The sequence below is a fragment of the Monodelphis domestica genome, chromosome 2 (assembly GCF_027887165.1).
Source record: "Monodelphis domestica isolate mMonDom1 chromosome 2, mMonDom1.pri, whole genome shotgun sequence".
Lineage (NCBI taxonomy): Eukaryota > Metazoa > Chordata > Mammalia > Didelphimorphia > Didelphidae > Monodelphis > Monodelphis domestica.
The window spans coordinates 26,835,228-26,854,173 of NC_077228.1; the positions used below are offsets into that span (position 1 = coordinate 26,835,228).

The following is an 18,946-nucleotide window of genomic DNA, read 5'->3' on the forward strand; positions in this document are numbered from 1 at the left end:
ATAAATGCCACATTGGCCAGTGTTTGTATTTTAGAACTATATAGATGAAAGGAGTGTTTATTTTTCTCCCATTGATACCTGATTATATTTGTTCATTGTGACCCATACATAAAGTTACACTATCATAAGGGAATTGCTTCAAATTACCTTACAATATTTTAAACTAAAAGTAGCTGTATTTAAAAAAAGCTAACAGTTTGAAGATACCTGGCTTCATATAGCAAGGAAATGAAAATTCTTAAGCTAACAGGTAATAACAAGACCCTCCAGTGTCTTAGCCTTCTGGAAAGTCCTGGGCCAAGTAAAAGAAGTCTTGAAGGCTTGTGGGCAGCAAGTATCATAAATGAATCATTTTTGTATACAAAATTTTATTTTACTATTAAAATTTGGAAGATTATGTGGTTCTATTTTGGGTACATTCTTACCTACAAACCAACCATATATAGGAAATGGAACCAAAGAATCTGAAGAACCCATTGCATCAGTCAAAACTTGGAGAATACAAAAGGACAATTGTTGAAACTATACACTTTAAAATTCAACAAATGAGAAACGTTAGCAAAACAAACCTGCTATTAAATAATAAATGACATGAACTTTATGGAAAAAGGTACATGACAAAGAATTTATTTTTAAAAAATTCACTGGCAAAGCAAACACAAATACTCTAAAATGAAAAAGTAATGAAAGTCTAGGAAAAAAATGCAGTAGTGATAAAGCAGGGATGAGAGTATTTGAAAAATTTATGTATAAATCAGCAGCTCAAGAGGGCATGCACCACAAAGAAAGTATTACCCCCATGAAAATTAGAGGACATACTTACTGAATCACTTACAATTATTTTTGAAAATTCAAGAACTGGAGAGATACCAGAAGACTGGAAAAAAGCAAGTGTGGTACTGATCTTCAATAAAGGTAAAGGAGAGAGAGAATAGAAAGTTACCATTTTGTAAGTCTTGCAATAATAATTAAACAATGGAATATTAAGAGATTTGATATTTGGGGTAGAGAAAGAAAAACAGACAAGTCAGTAATAAACGGAAAGTTTTAAAAAAATAAAATCATACGGTTCACAAATAAATGGCTTTGCTTTTACTAGAATATTAAAATTTAAGGGATACAATATATATTATTTGGCCTACTATGCCAGAAATTTAATTTAAAAAATAATGAATAAAAAATGCCTTGAAAAGTCAGAAGTAATAAAAAAATAATTTTTTAAAAGTCAGAGGTAATAACAGAGACTGTCTGAACTCTATTAAATTAAGGCTCCCTTCTCATAAATGAAAAACTTAGAAAATGAGAATACCTTTGGATTCTTTTACTACTTTCTGAAAGGACAGGAATACCACCCACTCTTTTTTATTACTTGGGAAACAATGACCAATTAAGAATGTGTGTAATACATGTCAACTAAAGGTCTTATAAGAAAACAATGTCCTTTACACAGTTAATTTGGGACTTTTACATAATAGTCAAGATAACTAGATGGCATAGTGAACAGAGTGCTGGTCCAGAATTCAGAAACACTTGATTTCAAATCCAGCCTCAGACACTTACTAGCTGTGTGACTGGGCAAGTCACTTAACCCTGCCTGCCTCAGTTTTCTCATCTGGAAAATGAACTGAAGAAGGAAATGGGCAACCAGAGTCAAACATGACAAACAGCTGAACAAACACAATGGGGTTGTTATTGCATAAAGTAATCACAAAATCAAAAAGCTGTGGGGCTGAAAGGGACACATGCCTGGGAAAAAATCCCCAGAATATAACAACCTAACAAGTAGTCATTCAGCTTCTGCCTGAAAACCTCTAACAATGCAGAACTAACTCACCACTACCCCAAGGCAGCCTTGTGCCACTTTAGTTCTGATTTAATTCTTACCATCAGGCCTCAATTAGCCTTGCAACTCATCACTCTTGGTTCTGGCATCTTCAATACCCCAGCTAAATGCTTGAAGATGGTTGTCAAGTCCCCCCCAAGTCTTTCTTTCTCAGGTTAAAAATTCCTAGTTCTTTCAATTAATCTTCAAATGACACCAAGCCCTTTGCTATCTCGTTTGCCTAACTCCACACATTTTGTAACTTATCAATGATCTCAAATTGCCACATCAAGAACTAGATCTTGTTCTCCTGATGTGGGTCTAAGAAGGGCACAAAGCAATTATTTCTGCCTTTATTCCTGGAAGTTCTTTATGGCTGTCTGACTTAAAAGCCTATGAATGCAGTAACTTTCTTGGTTTCCACATAGAGCTGCTGAATCATTCTGAGTCTGTAGTTCATTAAACCTCCAGATTTGTCGTCCTTGTGAAGAATGAGGCTGCATTTCTCCCTAGAGATGACTTTCATCTAATTAAAGTCATCTAGGGCTCTAGACTACAAACTCAAGGGGAGGTAGGGCCCTTCCATTTTACTCAACATTAATGAAATCTGAAAGAGTGGTGACAACAACAAGAGATGAGATATCCGACAATAAAATAAAATCAAGTACAACACCCTTCCTCCCCCTAAGAAAAAATATCTACCTTCCCCATTTTGTTGAGCTGTAGAAAGAAATCTACTGAATACTAGATATTCATTTAATTCATTCATATGTATTTTAATTTGTCCCCTACTGTATCAAGCTTAGCTTTGTAGATAATCAAATAAAAAAAATTTTTTTTATAGTGTCTGTATACTTAAAGAGGTTATATTCACTACAATGGATCTCCACATAAAAGACTCATAACTGTTACAGTTATTATAACATATTGCATATCCTATTAGTTATTAATAGACTGCCCTGCTGTTCTATACCTTCCTAGCCACTCTTTCACTCTTTATATATATGTATATATATGTGTATGTGTGTATGTGTGTATGTATGTATGTGTATGTGTATGTGTATGTATGTATCCATCCATTCCCTCTTTGAACACTGGTTAATCCTTGAACTCAAGCCATGCCCCATACACTGGCTATGCTCCTGTTCTTTACACATGCCCATCTCCTGATCCCCTGCCTTTGCAATAGCCATACCCCATGCCTGGAATGCCCTTCTCTGTCCCTACTTCCCCTTCCCAGCTCAAATCCCCTTCTACAGGAGGCTTTTCCTAGTCCCCCTCCTCCTACTTCCCTCTGAAATGATCATTATCCCTCATTTGCAGAGGATATATAGATCTTGTATTAACAGTTATTTTTAAATTGTCTCTCCATTTACAATTTGAGCTACTTCTGAGGAGGCTCAAGTTTTGTCTCTCTTAGTCTTCCCAGGGCTACGCATATAGTAAACATAATGATAACTAATGGCTGTAAATGCTTCCTTGGCCACCTCTCTTAAATGTGTCGTTTTTCTCATTAGGATATAATCCCCTTTGAAAGAAGGAACAATTTCCATTTTCTATTATAAAGTGCCTAATAAATACCTTTTATTCACTTATTTAGGAATCTGCCTGAATACCATAAGCATTTAAACTAGAAAAAAACTATTTAGAATGGAATCTAAAGCAATGTGTCCTGTGGTATCAACAGGAGCATAGTGCAAGGGAAAGAAGGCTGAAATGCCCCATCCCCTCCAGGCTTCCCTGACTTCTTTTGAGATTTTGCTCAAACTTCCCCTTCCACCTGGTTTTCTCAGCCTCCTTTGCTGGCTCTTCACTCACCCGGCATCTGTTGCTCTACCTGGTTTCAAACTCACAGAACAAGATGCCCCTCCCAGGTTAAACTTGCCACTTTTAAGTCACTACCAAATAACTAACAAGTCCTGATACCCCACCAGCCTTACCTCTCTGACTGAAGGCACAGAACCAAACTGCCCTCCATTAGAGAGGGCAGACACTGGACTCAGTTCACTCCCCTTTACATCTGCAGCCATGCCAGGTTCCACCTTCATGGAATACGATGCTCCTGCATTAGGGCGCCTCCCCCATATACCTTGTCTCCCTTTTAGACCGTAACTCCCTGAGGGCATCAAATGTCTATGAGTTGTTGCCACTGCATTTAGCACAGTACCTAGTAAGAGCTAAATGTTAGCTTAATGTTAGATAGGTCATGCCCACTTGTTCACTGTGGATATCTCACAGAGCTCAGTCCTTCCCTCTCAATACTATTATTTACTTGATGTTGCTGCAGCTTCAACTGGCACCTCTATGCTAAACTATGACCTGCAGACCATGTAAACTCAACAACTCTCAAACTGAACTCATTATCTCCTCAAACCCTTCCTACCTTGTTCTAGCTTCCATCCTCCCAATCACCCAGGGCCCTACCTGAGATGCCAATCTTGACTACTCAATTTCTTCTCACTTTCCCATGTCCAATCTACTGCCAAGTCCTGTTGATTTGATCTTCATAACATCTCTCTCCCCTGACGCCAACCCTACCTACACTGATACAGTCAGCAGTCAACATGCATTTATTAAATAACTGCTACATTTTTGCAAATAACTCAAGTGAGATAATATTTGTAATGTTCTTCTTCTTATTAGTCCAGGAGCCTGGCTCAGAGTATGGAGCTTATGAATGTTTGTTCCCTGCCAGGCACTGTGCTAAAAACACAAGGTTACAAAGAAGAGCAAAAAATCCTAGCCTCTGCCCTCAGGGAGCTTATAGCCTAATGGGAGAAAACAATATACAAACAACTTTTTCCAAGTAATATGTGAGATAACTTGTAAATAATCTCAGAGAAAAGGTTCAAAGATTAAAGAAGCCTGGGAAAGGCTGCTTGCAGAAAGTTAGCTGAGACTTAAAGGAAGTCAGGAGGCAGAAATGAGGGAGAGAAATCCAGGAATGGAGGGACAGACAGTTTGTCATGTATAAGGGGCAGCAAAGAGGCTGATGTCAGGAAATCAAAGAGCAGAGAATAAGTGTAAGACAAAAAAAGTAAAAAGAAATGAGGTTCTGATGACCAAACAGAGGAGTTCATATTTGATCTTGGTAGTGATAGGAAGCCACTGGAGGTTATTGAATCTGAATAAGGTCAAAATAAACATGGCTAAACCTTAGCTTTAGGATGCTTAATTTGGTTCAAACTCTGGTTCTGCTGCCCAAGGCAAATCACCTTTCTTTCTTTAGGCCTCATTTCCCAAACTATAAAATAAGAATGAACTAGATGACCTTTACTGTCCCTTCTAGTTCTAAACTGATAAGCCTAAGAACTTTTACAAAGAGCAAGCACTGACATTCAAAATTATATCATGGATATAGTGACTGTACAGTTTATAAACTAGTTTTACTCATTTTCTTTTTTGAGTCTTATAACAATCTTTAATTATAAAGTAATCAGGCCAGGAACCTTACAATTTCAAACAAGGGACAAAATGGTTAAGCTGCTCATCCAGTACTAAATTATTCCATAATTGGGACTGAAACCCAAGTATGATGACTCCTATTTTGGGCCTCTGGTTTAGCACATTCCCAGAATTCTCAACTGGCTTGCTGGTTAAACATTCAACCAGGATAAATGGAAAAGTGGTCAGCTTTTCCAATTAAATTATGATTTAATTATGTGTATAATTACTGGGAATTAAAGGGCATAGACAATCACTTGCTCAGTTTTTCCTTTTCTCTGCGAAGTTTATTGATATTTTAGAGTTGGCTGATGGGTCCATGAAAATGCATAATTTTTTCCCTATAGAATGAAGACTTGGACGGTAAAATTCCATAGCTTTAGAAGATCCAGTTCAGAGTTAGAAAAGACCTTAGAGAGGGGTATTTAAGGGGGTATTTAATAATGATGGGTTCACTTTACAGTTTAAGTGATTTGTCCAAGGTCATATTGAGAAGAAATAGGAGAAACTATATCCAAATCTAATGTTTTCCTGTTACACTAATCCTGAATCTAATAATCATTAAGGTCTTTAGTAATGTCAAGTTTCTAATAAAAAAAAAAACAACTATCAAATGTCAGCCTAACCTATCTATATTAATTTATACCCAATATGAAAAATGCTTATAAAATATTTTATTAAATATGCTTACAGTCCCTCTTAATATATGTGTTTTATATGCATGGATAAAATTCTCTCAAAAATACACTAATACAGGTAAATCAGTGTTAAAAAGCTTTAACTGTGGAGGCAGCTATATGGTTTAGATAGATTGAGAGCCAGGCCTAGAGATGGGAGGTCCTAGGTTCAAATCTAGCCTCAGATACTTCACAGTTGTGTGGCCCTGGACAAGTCACTTAACCCCCATTGCTTAGCCCTTACTGCTCTTCTGCCATAGAATCAATTGATTCTAAGATAGCAGGTAAAGATTAAAACAAACAAACAAAAAAACCCCCAAAACTCTCTGAGTCAATTTCTTTATGATGAATCTTTATTGATGTCTTGTACCTGTCAGCCTAGGCACAGTGGCAGATCTGGGATATTCTCAAATGCCTTTCTCTTCCCAGACCAAAAGAGCCCTCGCACTAAAGATATCCACAGTGAAGCATCAGGTTTTTTACATACACATCATGGCTCAACTGATTCCAGAACTGTTGGCTGTCAGGGCTTTCTGCTTCACAAGCAACAGAGCCGTCAAGCACTCTTCTGAAGATCATGTTCTCTGCTTAGTCTCATGATCTTGGGGCATTGAGTGATGGCTCCAGAAATGCCTGCTTTATGCCCAGGGAACTCTAGGGAATCAAGCCTCTATATAGCACTCAGGTACATAAGATGATGGAGATATAGAAATGTTTTCTTAATTATTACGTGACAACAGAACATTTCTCTCACCTTAGTCTTTCATCTAGGAACCTAGAAACAAAACTGCTAAGAGATACCATTGGAGTATGTCAATACCACCTAAAACTATGCAAGAGGTAGATGAACAGCAGGGTCCATCCAGTCTTAAGAGTCAGAATGAGCAAAATTCATGTCCTGCCTGAGATGAACTAGCCATGTGGCTTGAGGAAGTCATCCAGTCTCTCAATGCCTCCACTGACTCTCCATGACTCAATCTTACAAAAGAGAGACCATCAATAAAATCATGGATCTGGACTTCTCCTCACTCCAATCTTCACCCAAAAGATGATTTCATTTGACCACGGATGGCACTTGTGTCCAGTGGATAGATTCAAAGACTAGGAGGGTTTTTTATGTCTTAAGAGTACTTAAACTCTAATTTTAATTTAAATTGTAACCAAGGAAGAGAACTTTTGTTAAAAAAAAAACCCTAATTGGTTGCACGTTCTCCCTTCCATTAGATTCCCCAAGGGCAGGGACTGCTTTTTGCCTTTTAGGGTGTTAAGATTAAAATTTGGGGGAAACTGAGGCAGGTAGAAATTTGTTTCTCTCTGCAAGGAGTATAATATTTTTAGAGGTTTATAAAAGGTTAAGGATTAAAGAAAATACAGAATAAGAAAACATGTGTCTAGGCCTCTGGCCTAGACAACCTCATCTACATTATGAAAAGAGCTGTGTCTGCTTGCAAGCGGAAACAGGAAAGAAAAGAGACCCCCCTACAGTGAAGACCCTTTAAATCATAATTTGTTCTCAGCCCGGGTGAGAATTCAGTGAGATTACAAAGCATTCTGGGGAAGTGGAGCAAGGACTTCTGGGGATTGAAGTCCTGGATTCAAGTCTCCATTTTTTACATGGGGGAGGCTTAGCATAGTACCTGGCACATAGTAGGTACCTAATAAATGATCATGACTGACTGAGAAAATTCCATCAAGTAAATATATTATTATTTGAAAAGAGGAGATAACTTAGTGAATAGAGAGCCAGACCTGAAAACCAGAGGACCTTGGTAATATGACCTCAGACACATCCTAGTTGTGTGACCCTGGGTAAGTCCTACCTGAACAGGAAAGCCTACTAGCTGGTATACTCAATAAAACTTGCTTTAGTTAAAAAACAAAAAACTCAACTGCCCAGGCCTTACCCACTCAGACTTGGAATGCTTCTAAGATGGAAGGGTAAGGATTTGTTTGCTTGTTTTTTTTTTTTTAATACTATTTGAAAAGATCCCTAATGGAAAAAGAAAAACAAAAAACAAAAACCTGGATTTCTTATATTTCTTGGTAACTTTCCAAGACCAAGAGATAGAAAGCTATCACTTTATACAATTAGTCAAACATTCTAATTTTTCAGCATATTAATTCATAACTCCTCCAATATGCTAGTTAATGCAAAATATTTAGCTGAAATGCTAATCAGTTAAGATGGTATGCTAAATTGGACCAAACACCCATAGCATGCTACCTTCCAATAATAAAAGTTCATAGACATCTGTGGTTCCTAAAAACTATAATAAAAGTAGAAGTTATCAAAAGGAAGAGGAAGATTGATGCTAGTGAGATTTCACCTTTTAAAACATTTCTTGCCCCCCCCCCCCATTCAAACCCTTACCTTCTGTCTTAGAATCAGTACTGTGTATTGGCTCCAAGGCAGAAGAGTGGTAAGGGCTAGGCAATGGGGATTAAGTGACTTGCCCAGGGTCACACAGCTGGGAAGTGTCTGAGGCCAAATTTGAACCTAGGACCTTCTGGCTCTCAATCCACTGAGCTACACCCAGCTGCTCCCTTTTAATACATTTCTTATGAAATTATAGAGACCAATTCGCTAGCATTATAACATTCTTTAATTTCCCAGTTTGCTCTGTAATCCAGCCTCCCCCCTTGGAAAGAATTCAACACTTTAGCCTCTCTCCCTTAACCAGTATTTTCATTTATCTATTCTGTAATTAGACTGGAAGACTAAGATGAGAGAAGCAGGCTGCCCTATATATAACCTATCTGGTACTAAACTAAATGGATTACTTCCCTTCTTTTCTACATGTCACTTCTGCCAACATCCAAAGCTTGACCATGACTCAGTAGCCCAGGAAGCAAATCTACCAAGAACCACAGAATGGACATCCAATCTACCACCTAACAAAGCAATGCTTGTTCTCCCCTGACCATGTGGCACCACAATCAATAGCAGTTTTTCCTCTATGACACAAAACATGGTCAGGAAGTGGAGAGGACCCTTGTGAAAGGATGAAGGCTAGGCAGACTCTACTATGAAGAAAGGAACCTGGATACCTCTCCACTGTTCTACCTTTCCTTTCTTTATTGGCACTAGCTCTCAGGGTTCCTTCAGGCTTCAAATACTCTAAAAGAGAATTACAAGTTTTCTGAGATATGTCAGGTTGTCCTGATGGTCAGAGGAGAAAGGAACTTTGGAGAAGTAGATAACAAAAAACTAGACATTGGTAAGAGATAAGGAAAGTTGGGAGGAAAAAAGAAAAGAAAAATAGAGAGGGGGAAAAGGGGACAAGCAGCATACAGGGAGATTCAAAGGTCTGTGGCCAAAGAACTACAGAAGAGAGGGTTTCAATGTGCCTGCAGGAAATATGCTTCCCTACAAATAAAGAGCTTTTAAATCTGAGTCTATAGGACTAATTCAAATTCCAAGGTGAAGTTACTTGCCAAACTCTTTTGTTTTGCCAAACATGCTAAGATAATTTGATTACTCATAGAATTGGGGTTTAAAGAAGTTTGGGAGTTATCTAGTCTAATTTAATTCCATTTTATGGAAGAGTAAACTGAGATTATGAAATGTTAGTTAATTTGACCAAGGTCACTCTACTATGGAATGTCACATCAGAATCTCTTGCTTTCTAGTCTAATGTTCTTTCCAACAAACCATCCTTAACCACACTCCAGCAACAACAGAAAGACAATTCCAGATTACCATCATATTTATGGGATGAGGAGGAAGGAGAGAGAGATTTAACTCTTAGTATGACATAGGCACTGTGTTAAATGCTAGTAATACAAATAATTAGGCAAAAAAACCAGTTTCTAGCCAGAAGGAGTTTTATTCTAACAGGTCACATAAAAAGCAGATGGAAAGGGAGATTTGGGGGAATTATGGTCTGCTGCTATCTGGGAGGTAGAAGAGTCAGGAGTGGAGTTGGGAGGGCAGTAAACATGGATGACCAGGGTATCTCCTAAAATGGTAGTCCTGGTTAGAGATTGACCAATCAGGAAAGGACTGCAGGGGTAAATATTTATACTGTTTCCCTGTATTTAAGCCATTAAAAATGTTTTAGTTTAATTTTTTCAACAGAGAAAAATCTATTTTTTTCTTCCTCCAGAGAGAACAAAACCAAACCCTCATAACAAATGTACAGTCAGGCAAAACAAATTGCTACATTGGCCAGGTTCCAAAATGATTGCCTCTTTTTGCCTCCTGCGTCTAACATCTCTCTCTGTCAGGAGCTTTGGGTGACATGCTTGCTTCAACACAGCTCCTTTGGAAGCATGGTAGGTCACAGCATAGATCAGAGTCCTTAAGGCTTGCAGTTATTTGTAAACCAGGCATTTAAAAAAAGTGTTATTATTATGCAAAGAACTCTGGGCAAGCTAACATTCCAAAGTGGCTTTTTCTCTATGGCATTCAACTTTAGAGAAGTTGTGGCAAAAAAATACCCAAGGGCAGGGATACGTCAAAACAGGATGTTAAAGTCACTTATATGAGCTACAAGGTTTCAGAAATGTGGCAGAGGCACTAATTCTGAATTCTAATATCTTAAATGTGTGGATATGTATATATACTTATCTCTTTAAATAATTGGCTCAGAATTCAGGAGATGACCTGAAGTCCTATAACAGATGCTCCAATTAAATGCACAGTGGAACATTATCTATAAAAGTATTTTAAAAGACTCATATTTCTGAAAGATTTTATAAGACATTTGTGCATGAACATCATTGGTGTTAAAATTAAACTTTTTTTCAAAAGAACTGGAATGGTTCACACAATACTAAGAATCTACATCTGCTTTACTGCACACCTCCCAGCTAACAGAAGGGAAATAGAATTTAAATTCACTTTTCTAGGTAAAGCTCTTATGTCACATTAAAAAACCTTTGGTCTCCCAAATATAGAATGAATACAGATCAGATTTCAGATTGTGATGTCTAAAGCTCCAACCTACATTTCTAATCACTATATGCCATGTTTTTATTACTTTACATTTCCAAGAAACCAGATCCTCCCCTCCCCCTTTAAATCCTTACCTTCTGTTTTAATGGCAAGGGTTAGGTAATCAGGGTTAAGTGACTTACCCAGGGTCACACAGCTAGGACACGTCTGCAGCCAGATTTGAATCTAGGCCTTCTTCACTTCAGCTTGATCTACTGTGCTATCTAGCTGCCCCCCACCCTCTGGTCTTCATCTCCTATTTCCAACCTACCCTCCTCTCCCATTTCCATTCATATGTTCTGGAGAGAGGGAAGGGAGGAAGGGCTCCCATTGAGCTTTGGGGCAGAGGGATGGATGATGTGAGAAATGTCCTCAGGCATGTGTGGAGAGGAGGAAAGGAGCAGCCTCCTTCAGCACACATTCCATCGGTTTGCCAACACAGCTCTAGGGCTTCACATAGAACACAAAATAAGAAATACTAAGGTCAAAACAGTTCTACTGATTCACTTTAAAACTTTGGCTGCTGAAAAGTGATCCTTAGGAGCTCTTCAATTCTCCAAATAACAATCTGGTTCAGCAATCAGAAAAGGCAGTGAGACTTCAAAAGAATAGGCCTTATGAAAAGGAAATTACAAAATGTAATGGAAATTAGGAAAGTACTCCAGAAGTTTGACATCAGACCTCTCTATAAAAGATATTTGTGAAGGCAAACAGAATTCTATTGGTTCAACTATATAGACCAAAAATGGATCAGCACTGATCAAAATTCCAAAGGATCACAGATTTAGAGCTGGAAAGAAACTCCAAGATTAGCAAGTCTACCTGGCTCCTTTTTTTGTATAAACCTCTCTCTCAAGAGTCTGTTCAAGTTGACTTCCAGCCTCAAAGGCTGATGTGTCACTGAAGCACAACCTAGGATGGTGGGATCAGTTACATATCTCATAAAACAGGTTTCCTAGTAAAAAACCCTCTGCCTGGCTCCTCACCCCTTACCACCAGCTAAGTTCAAAGCTGCTCATCAAGTTTGTCACAGGGAGAGGAATTTTTCAAAGGGAGGAAAAGAGTTTTGATTTGTTGCAGGTAGAAGTAGAACCCACACTTAGGTCATGGTCAACTGTTTATCAACACCAATTTAACAAAAGCTTAATATATTAATGCTTAATATATTATTCAAGGCACTGTACTGGGAATAGGGAATAAAAACCCCAAATCAAACAGCCTCTATCCTAAGGAAGCTTACTAAATAAAGATCTTCCTATAACTACCTCATGTATCACATCCACTAACTATGTTCCTGGTTCTTGAGTTATCTATATTCAAATACATTCAGGTAAGGGGTAACTGTCACTTACACCACTTGTTTTCCTAACTTTCAATCTCTAATTATTATCCTTCTGTATTCCTCCACTAAATAAATGAAGTCTCTCTGTAATCAACAATTATTCTAAATATGTTAGCTTTTTAAAGTATCATCGACCAGGCTAAGAATTTGTTTTGTTTTGTTATAAAGACTAATAGTTAATTACAAAAAGGAAGGCATGACAGAAGTGGCCTGAAATGGTCAGCTAAGAAATAAGAACAATTAACAAAAATCGTATATTTAATGAATGCTTATGTGCCAAGTGCTGGGGATATGTCAGACAAAAAAGAAATGGCTCTTGACCAAGGGTCATTTGGTTAGGGGTAAAGGGTGGGTTGAGGAAAGTGACAAGTGGATAAGAACTGAGATGGGAAAATTATATCCATGTCAATATTTTCATTTTTATGATATTTATATACATAGATGGAAACCACTATCAAGAGCAGTATCTTTGAAGAAAAACTAATTCAAATGCAAAAATAGCATTATAACCATCCCAGTTCTAGCTCTATAATTGGGATGAGTCATAATTCGAAAATACTCAGATAGACTAAGGCACTAGGTCAAAGCTAATAAGGTAGAGGATAATAAAAATCTTACACTTGGGACAAGAAAAAAGTAAACTTCATAAGAAGCTGGGGGAGATGTGGCTAAAACAAATTTCTTCTGAAAAAGATCTCAGCATTTTAGGGGACTCCAAATTTCCGAGACACCCAGCAATAAGGGAGTGACAATTCTGCTGTTCTCGGACAGTACCACCTCTGGGAACTGCATTCTACGTGAAGAACTACATTTAAGAAAGACTGACAAGCTAGAGAGCATACAGAAGGGCATGCCACATGATGATGGATGGGTCAGTGAAGGATGTTTAAACTGAATGAGGCTTGGGAGGAACACTATCACTAACTGCCAAGGACAGAGTGCATCAGCAGCACCAAGGGCACTTTCATTCATTCAGGTTTGCAACCTATGTGTTATCCTCCATTTTATCCTCACCCCACATATCTTTTTGGGTACCCTTTCTCTACTCTCACACAGCCACCCCCAACTGCCACAGACTCTAAATGGATCCTTTTGCTTCAGGTCTATCTCCTCACTCCAGGCTACTCTCTGTTACACAGCTGACACAGAGAGGGAAGTAGGAAACAGGGTTCCTGAACATGTTACTTCTCCAATTGATTTGGTTACTCATAGAAACAGAGCTGAAAGGAGTTTGGTAGTCATCTAGTCCAATTAATCTCATTTTATGGAAGAGTAAACTGAGATTCAGAAATGTTACTAATTTGCCCAAGATCACCCTGACATTGAAGTACATAGGACTACCGGAGTTAATCTGGTCTTACAGGAGAACGAAGTTTCAGTGGGCATGAGGATCAAGTACAAAATAGTACAACCAGATGGAAATGACTAGAAGAGCCTATCCTAAAAACACATACTTTGGAAGAAGGGTGGGCTTGGGAAAAAATAGTTTGAACCTGTTGAGTTTGGACTTTAGGATATTCAGCTCATCATATCCAAAAGGCAGTGCCTGAGGCTCAGAAGAGAGACTGGGGAGTTATATAACTTCAGAAAACTTAAGTGGAAATTTATTATTAAAATAAAAATCCAAATTAAAAAAGAGACTAGGTTTGGATATATATATGTATATATGTACATTCTTGCAAATGTACACACACACACACACACACACACACACACACACACACACACACACACACACACCTCTTGTGAGTCACTTGCAAAGGGAAGTAGAAAGAACAGAGTTCCAGCACACAACCTAGAAGTACACCTACAGATAGGAGGTATGAGATGAATGTATGATGAACCAGTTTTTTATTATTATGAATAATAAATGGTTGCATGTATTTGAATCCATGCCATTGGCAGTTATAATTTAAAATATGGCATTGTTCTAGCTCAAGAAATATGCAGTGCCAATCTGATAATGCTCATATTTCAGGGAATTCTATATCCATACTAACTGGGATCTAGTCTCATAAAAACCAAGATGAAAGGGTATACAGGAAGACAGGGTGCTCAAATAAGATCAAATACAAAGAGGTTGAGAAGGATATGAATGAGAAAAGGACCTCAGATATGATAATTATGAGATCACTAGTCACTTTAGAGTGAGTAGTTCCAGTTGCATGATAGGTTCAGAAATCTAATTGCAAAGCACTAAAAATCAAGAGGAAAGAAGTGGTGCCAATGGGATAACTTTTTATAGGAGTTTGGCTAGGATAGGGAAGCACCATTCAGAATGACTGCTCGAAGAGATGATGGTATGAAGGAAAGGTATTTAAAGCATCTCTTAACATATTTTTCAAGCTTTCAACTCTATTCTATCTCTTTTCCCCCCAATTACTCCAGTTCACATCCTTCCCTCCTTCTCCTAACATTCTAAGGTACTACCTACTTTAGAACTTGATTAGTAGGGCCCTCATTGTTCGTCCCATACTAAACGTGTTCCCAAGAAAATTCTAAATCTTATATCCCTCCATCATTTAGCTTAGGGCTGGGTCCAAGGTATACATTCAGACAAGATCACAGAAGCACAGTTTTAGAGCAGAGTCTCTACTAAGTCACCTAATGCAGGCCCCTGGATAGGACTATGGAGGAGAAAATTATTGTGTAGAGATTAAATCAAGAGTTTACAGTCACTTACTTGGAGAGCTCCACCCTTTTAACTCAGTCAGAATCTTGTGAATCCTTTGATAAAGAGTTTTTATACCTTCAGAAGATGAGAGGTGTGAATCCCACAGATACTGCCCCCTGGACAGTGCTAGACAATTTGGAAACTGTGATTGACCTCTGTGAAAAGGAGCAGGGACAAGAAGTCACCATAAAAGCATGCCCTGACCTTCCTCAGAGCAGGTTGTCTTTGAGAAGATAGTCTGAAGAGGCTGTCTTCTTGAGACAGTTTTCTAGGGAGTTTCCCTGGAGACTGGATCTTGGAGCTCGGAGCATGGCTTCAAATTAGACTCTTGACTCCTGGACTACTTTGTTGGGTGAGTAAAAGGCTGACTCCTTTCCTAGTTTCCTAAGAGACTAGCTTCCATCTTGGAGGAGGCCTTGTGGTTACTCATCACCAGCCTTTCTGATTGAAAACTAATTAATCTCTGCCCAGATTAAGCAGATCCAGAGTAAACATTTAGGTTGATAGGACAGATAACCTCTCTAACCTCTTCACATTTCTCTACTTTATTGTTTCCTCTCTATTTGTAAATATTTGTAAATAAATTTCTGACTCAAGATATAATAAATACTGGCGACCACATAAGTTCATATAATCATTGTCCAACCATTAATTTTCACCTTTACATTACTCAGGCAGCATTCCCTCCAACTTGGACACTAAGCTGGGTCGAGAGGAATCAAAGGAAAATGATTTACAGTCAAGTCTAATTTTCCTCAGGGTAGAGAAACTGTTTAGTTTCTATGTCCTGATATTTAGTTTGACACCTTACTCAGGTTAGGAGAAGTAACAAAAGCAAAAACCATTTGTAGTCCAGAGGCATTAGGATTAAATTTAGGGTATAGCTAGGCAGTACTTTCTGTCTCTTTATTTACATTTTTCCACTTTCACTCTTTCCACCTTTGTAAATAAAGATGCTAAAAGTCATTTTAACTTAAGATGTAATATTTCTAAATTGGCGACCACAATATTACTTTAGAACTTTCATAATAGCAAAAAACCCCTAAATTAAATTCTTATAGTGGCAAAGAATTGGAAGCTAAAGGGATGTCCCTCAATTAGAGAATGGCTGAACAAACTGTGGTATATGATGGTGATGGAATACTATTGTCCTCTAATATGTGTGTGTGTGTGTGTGTGTGTGTGTGTGTGTGTGTGTGTGTGTGTATTTATGTAATATATAATGTAAGGAATGATAAACAGGATGATTTCAGAAAAAGCAGAAAAGACCTACATGAACCAATGTAGAATGAAATAAGTAGAACCAGGAGATCATTATACATGGTAACTGTAATATTGCAAAATGATAAGATGTTACAGACTTTGGTTCTATAAGATTATATGCTTATAAAAATGAATATGGAAATGTTTTGTGTCATAATATATGTGTAACCCAGACTGAATTACTTTTTAGCTCCAGGAGGAGGGGAGAGGAGAAGGGAGGGAGACAATATGAATCATGACATTGGAAAACTTATGTGGAAATTTATTATTAAAAAATTTTTTTTAATCTAAAAAAATAAATAAAAAATAAAATATCTTTAAGATCTCCAGCAAGGTAAGCTTACCATTTCCCAAGGGAGAGTCCATTATACCCTAGAAGAGCTCTCACTGAGTTTTTTTCTTACAATCAAGCTTAAATCTGCCTTTCTGCAACTTCCATCTCTTCTATGCAAGGGCCAAGCAGAAACAAGGCCAATCTCTTTTCCACATGATAGTTCTTCCAATAATTAAAGGAGTTTTTCTCTCTTCTTTTTCTAGTCCAAGAACCTAGCTAGATCAAACTCCTACAAAAGATGCTCATGTGGCCTCAACTCAAAGCACCTGATTAATCATCCAGGCTACTGCCTCCACCTTACACTATCCTTAAAATATGGTACCTAGAACCAAACACAAGACTACAGGAAGGCAGAGATAATGTGCTCACGTGACACAGACATACACAGTCATGCACATTTGGCCTGTCTTTATGAAGAGTTATCTCTACAGGCTGCATGCTGGTTGCACAGATCTTATAGAATAATGGACATTTCAAGAGATATTCTAGAGGCATCTCATATGCTACATGTCCAAAACAAATGCAATGAATTGCCCAACTCTACATATGAATATCCCTAACACCACCCTTCTAGTCACTTTTGGACTCCTCACTTTCATTCTCTCAAACATGCAGTCAGTTTTCTACAGTGTTCCCCTGCTCTCCAACCACATACAGCCTCATTAGTTCAGGCTCTCAATACCCCTCCTCATCTGGACCATTGCAATGGTTTCCTCACTGGTCATTCTAATTCCAGTTTCTGTCCTGCCTCTCCCTCCATTCTGCCTTCCACAGAGCAGTCTGATTTTCCTAAGGGATGACTGCATGTTACCATCTTATTCAATAAATTCCTTTCAGCTCCATTACATCTATGATCAAATATAAACTATTGGACATTTAAAGGTGTTCAAGTAAGCAGTCCCTTATTAAATACTCTCTATGGGCTCAGGATAGAAAGGCCCTGTCCTCAAGAAGATCATAGTTTAATGAGGAGAGAAAATGCAAACAACTATGTACAAATAAAAAATATAAAGAATAAATTGGAGAAGCAGTTAAGTTAGGTAGCACAGAGATCCTGGGTCCAAATCTGGCCTCAGACACTTCCTAGCTGTGTGATCCTAGGCAAGTCATTTAATCCCCATTACTTAGTCCTTACTGCTATTATGTCTTTGAACTGGAATCGATTCTAAGGCAGAAGGCATGAATTAAAACAAGTAAGTTAATAAGATAACTTCAGAGGCATGAAACTAGAATTAAGGGAAATTAGGAAAGGCTTTGAAAAACACAGGATTTTAGCTGAAACATGAAGCCAGGAAAGCCAGGAGAAAAAGAAATGAGGAGAGAAAGAATTCTAGGCACCAGAGACAAAACAGTGAAAATACCCAGTCAGGAGTTGGAGTTGTGTGAGAAGAATAGCAAGAAAGTGAGAGTAACTAGACTTCAGAGTCCATGGAAGAGAGGAAGGAAAAGAGAGGTCAAAATGTAGAGAGCTTTGAATGCCAAATGGGATTTTATATTTGAACCTGGAGGCAACAGGGAGCCACTATTATGGAGTTTAGTGAGGGGGAGAGGGTCCAGGTGATATAGTGAGATCATAGTTCTAGGAAGACCTTTGTTAATTTTTTAAACCCTTATCTTCTGTCTTAGAATCAAACACTGTGTATTGGTTCTAAGGCAGAAGAGTGGTATGGCTAGGCAATGGGGGTTACGTGACTTGCCCAGAGTCATATGGCTAAGAAGTATCTGAGGCCACATTTGAATCCAGGACCTCCCATCTCTAAGGCCTGGCTCTCAATCCACTGAGCCACCTAGCTGCCCCTCTGTATGTGCCTTTTTATAAGCATATAGACTCCTCCATTAGAATGCAAGTTCCTGAGGAAATAGCCTATTTCAAATCTGTCTTTGTATCTTTAGGGCCTGGCATATAGTGGTCACTTAATGAAAACCTGTTGATTGCCAGAGCACACTCACTCATACTGAGTTTCTAGTTCACTATAACATACTCAACTTTTCCCCATGGCTGCCTGTTTATATCTCTGACCTCTGAAAAAATGACCCTTTGAACTTTCTATTTGCCCCTATTAAATTGCATCTTATTCAATGTGCTCTCATGTTCTAGTCTATTCAGATCTTTCCCAGCTTTGTTTCAACTGCACATTGGATGTGTGGGCTTTCTATGCTTTTGTTCAAGTGGGTGATGACAATGTTAAACACTACAAGGTCAAATGCAGATCTCTAGGACATGCCACTAGAGTCTGTCTTCTAAGCACAGTGTCAGTGATCCACAATTCCAGCTGCCTCTCCCTATTTAGAATCATCTTCTCAACCTTCCATCCCCTTTGCACAAGTTTCAATTCTCTTCTGCCTATTCAGATCCTTGTTCTTCTTGGGTCATTTTTTCCTATCCTACAGCAAACATTTGGAAAACATTTATTAAGTTCTAGGTTACAGGTATCAAGGAGATACTAAGATAAA

At 38.1% G+C, this 18,946-nt stretch overlaps 1 protein-coding gene across 21 annotated transcripts in view; it reads right to left on the minus strand.

The window, feature by feature from the left end:
* Positions 1-18,946, minus strand: part of OSBPL9 (oxysterol binding protein like 9) — a 148,812-nt gene that overhangs the window by 36,613 nt on the left and 93,253 nt on the right. For 13 of the 21 annotated variants that reach the window (XM_001362475.4, XM_016429774.2, XM_007480180.3 and 10 more), the window contains one exon: positions 836-904. The exons of the other annotated variants lie outside the window; for them this stretch is intronic. In XM_001362475.4, the coding sequence (XP_001362512.1) occupies positions 836-904 (69 nt within the window). The remainder of the gene's footprint in view (positions 1-835; positions 905-18,946) is intronic. 21 annotated transcript variants of the gene reach the window in all.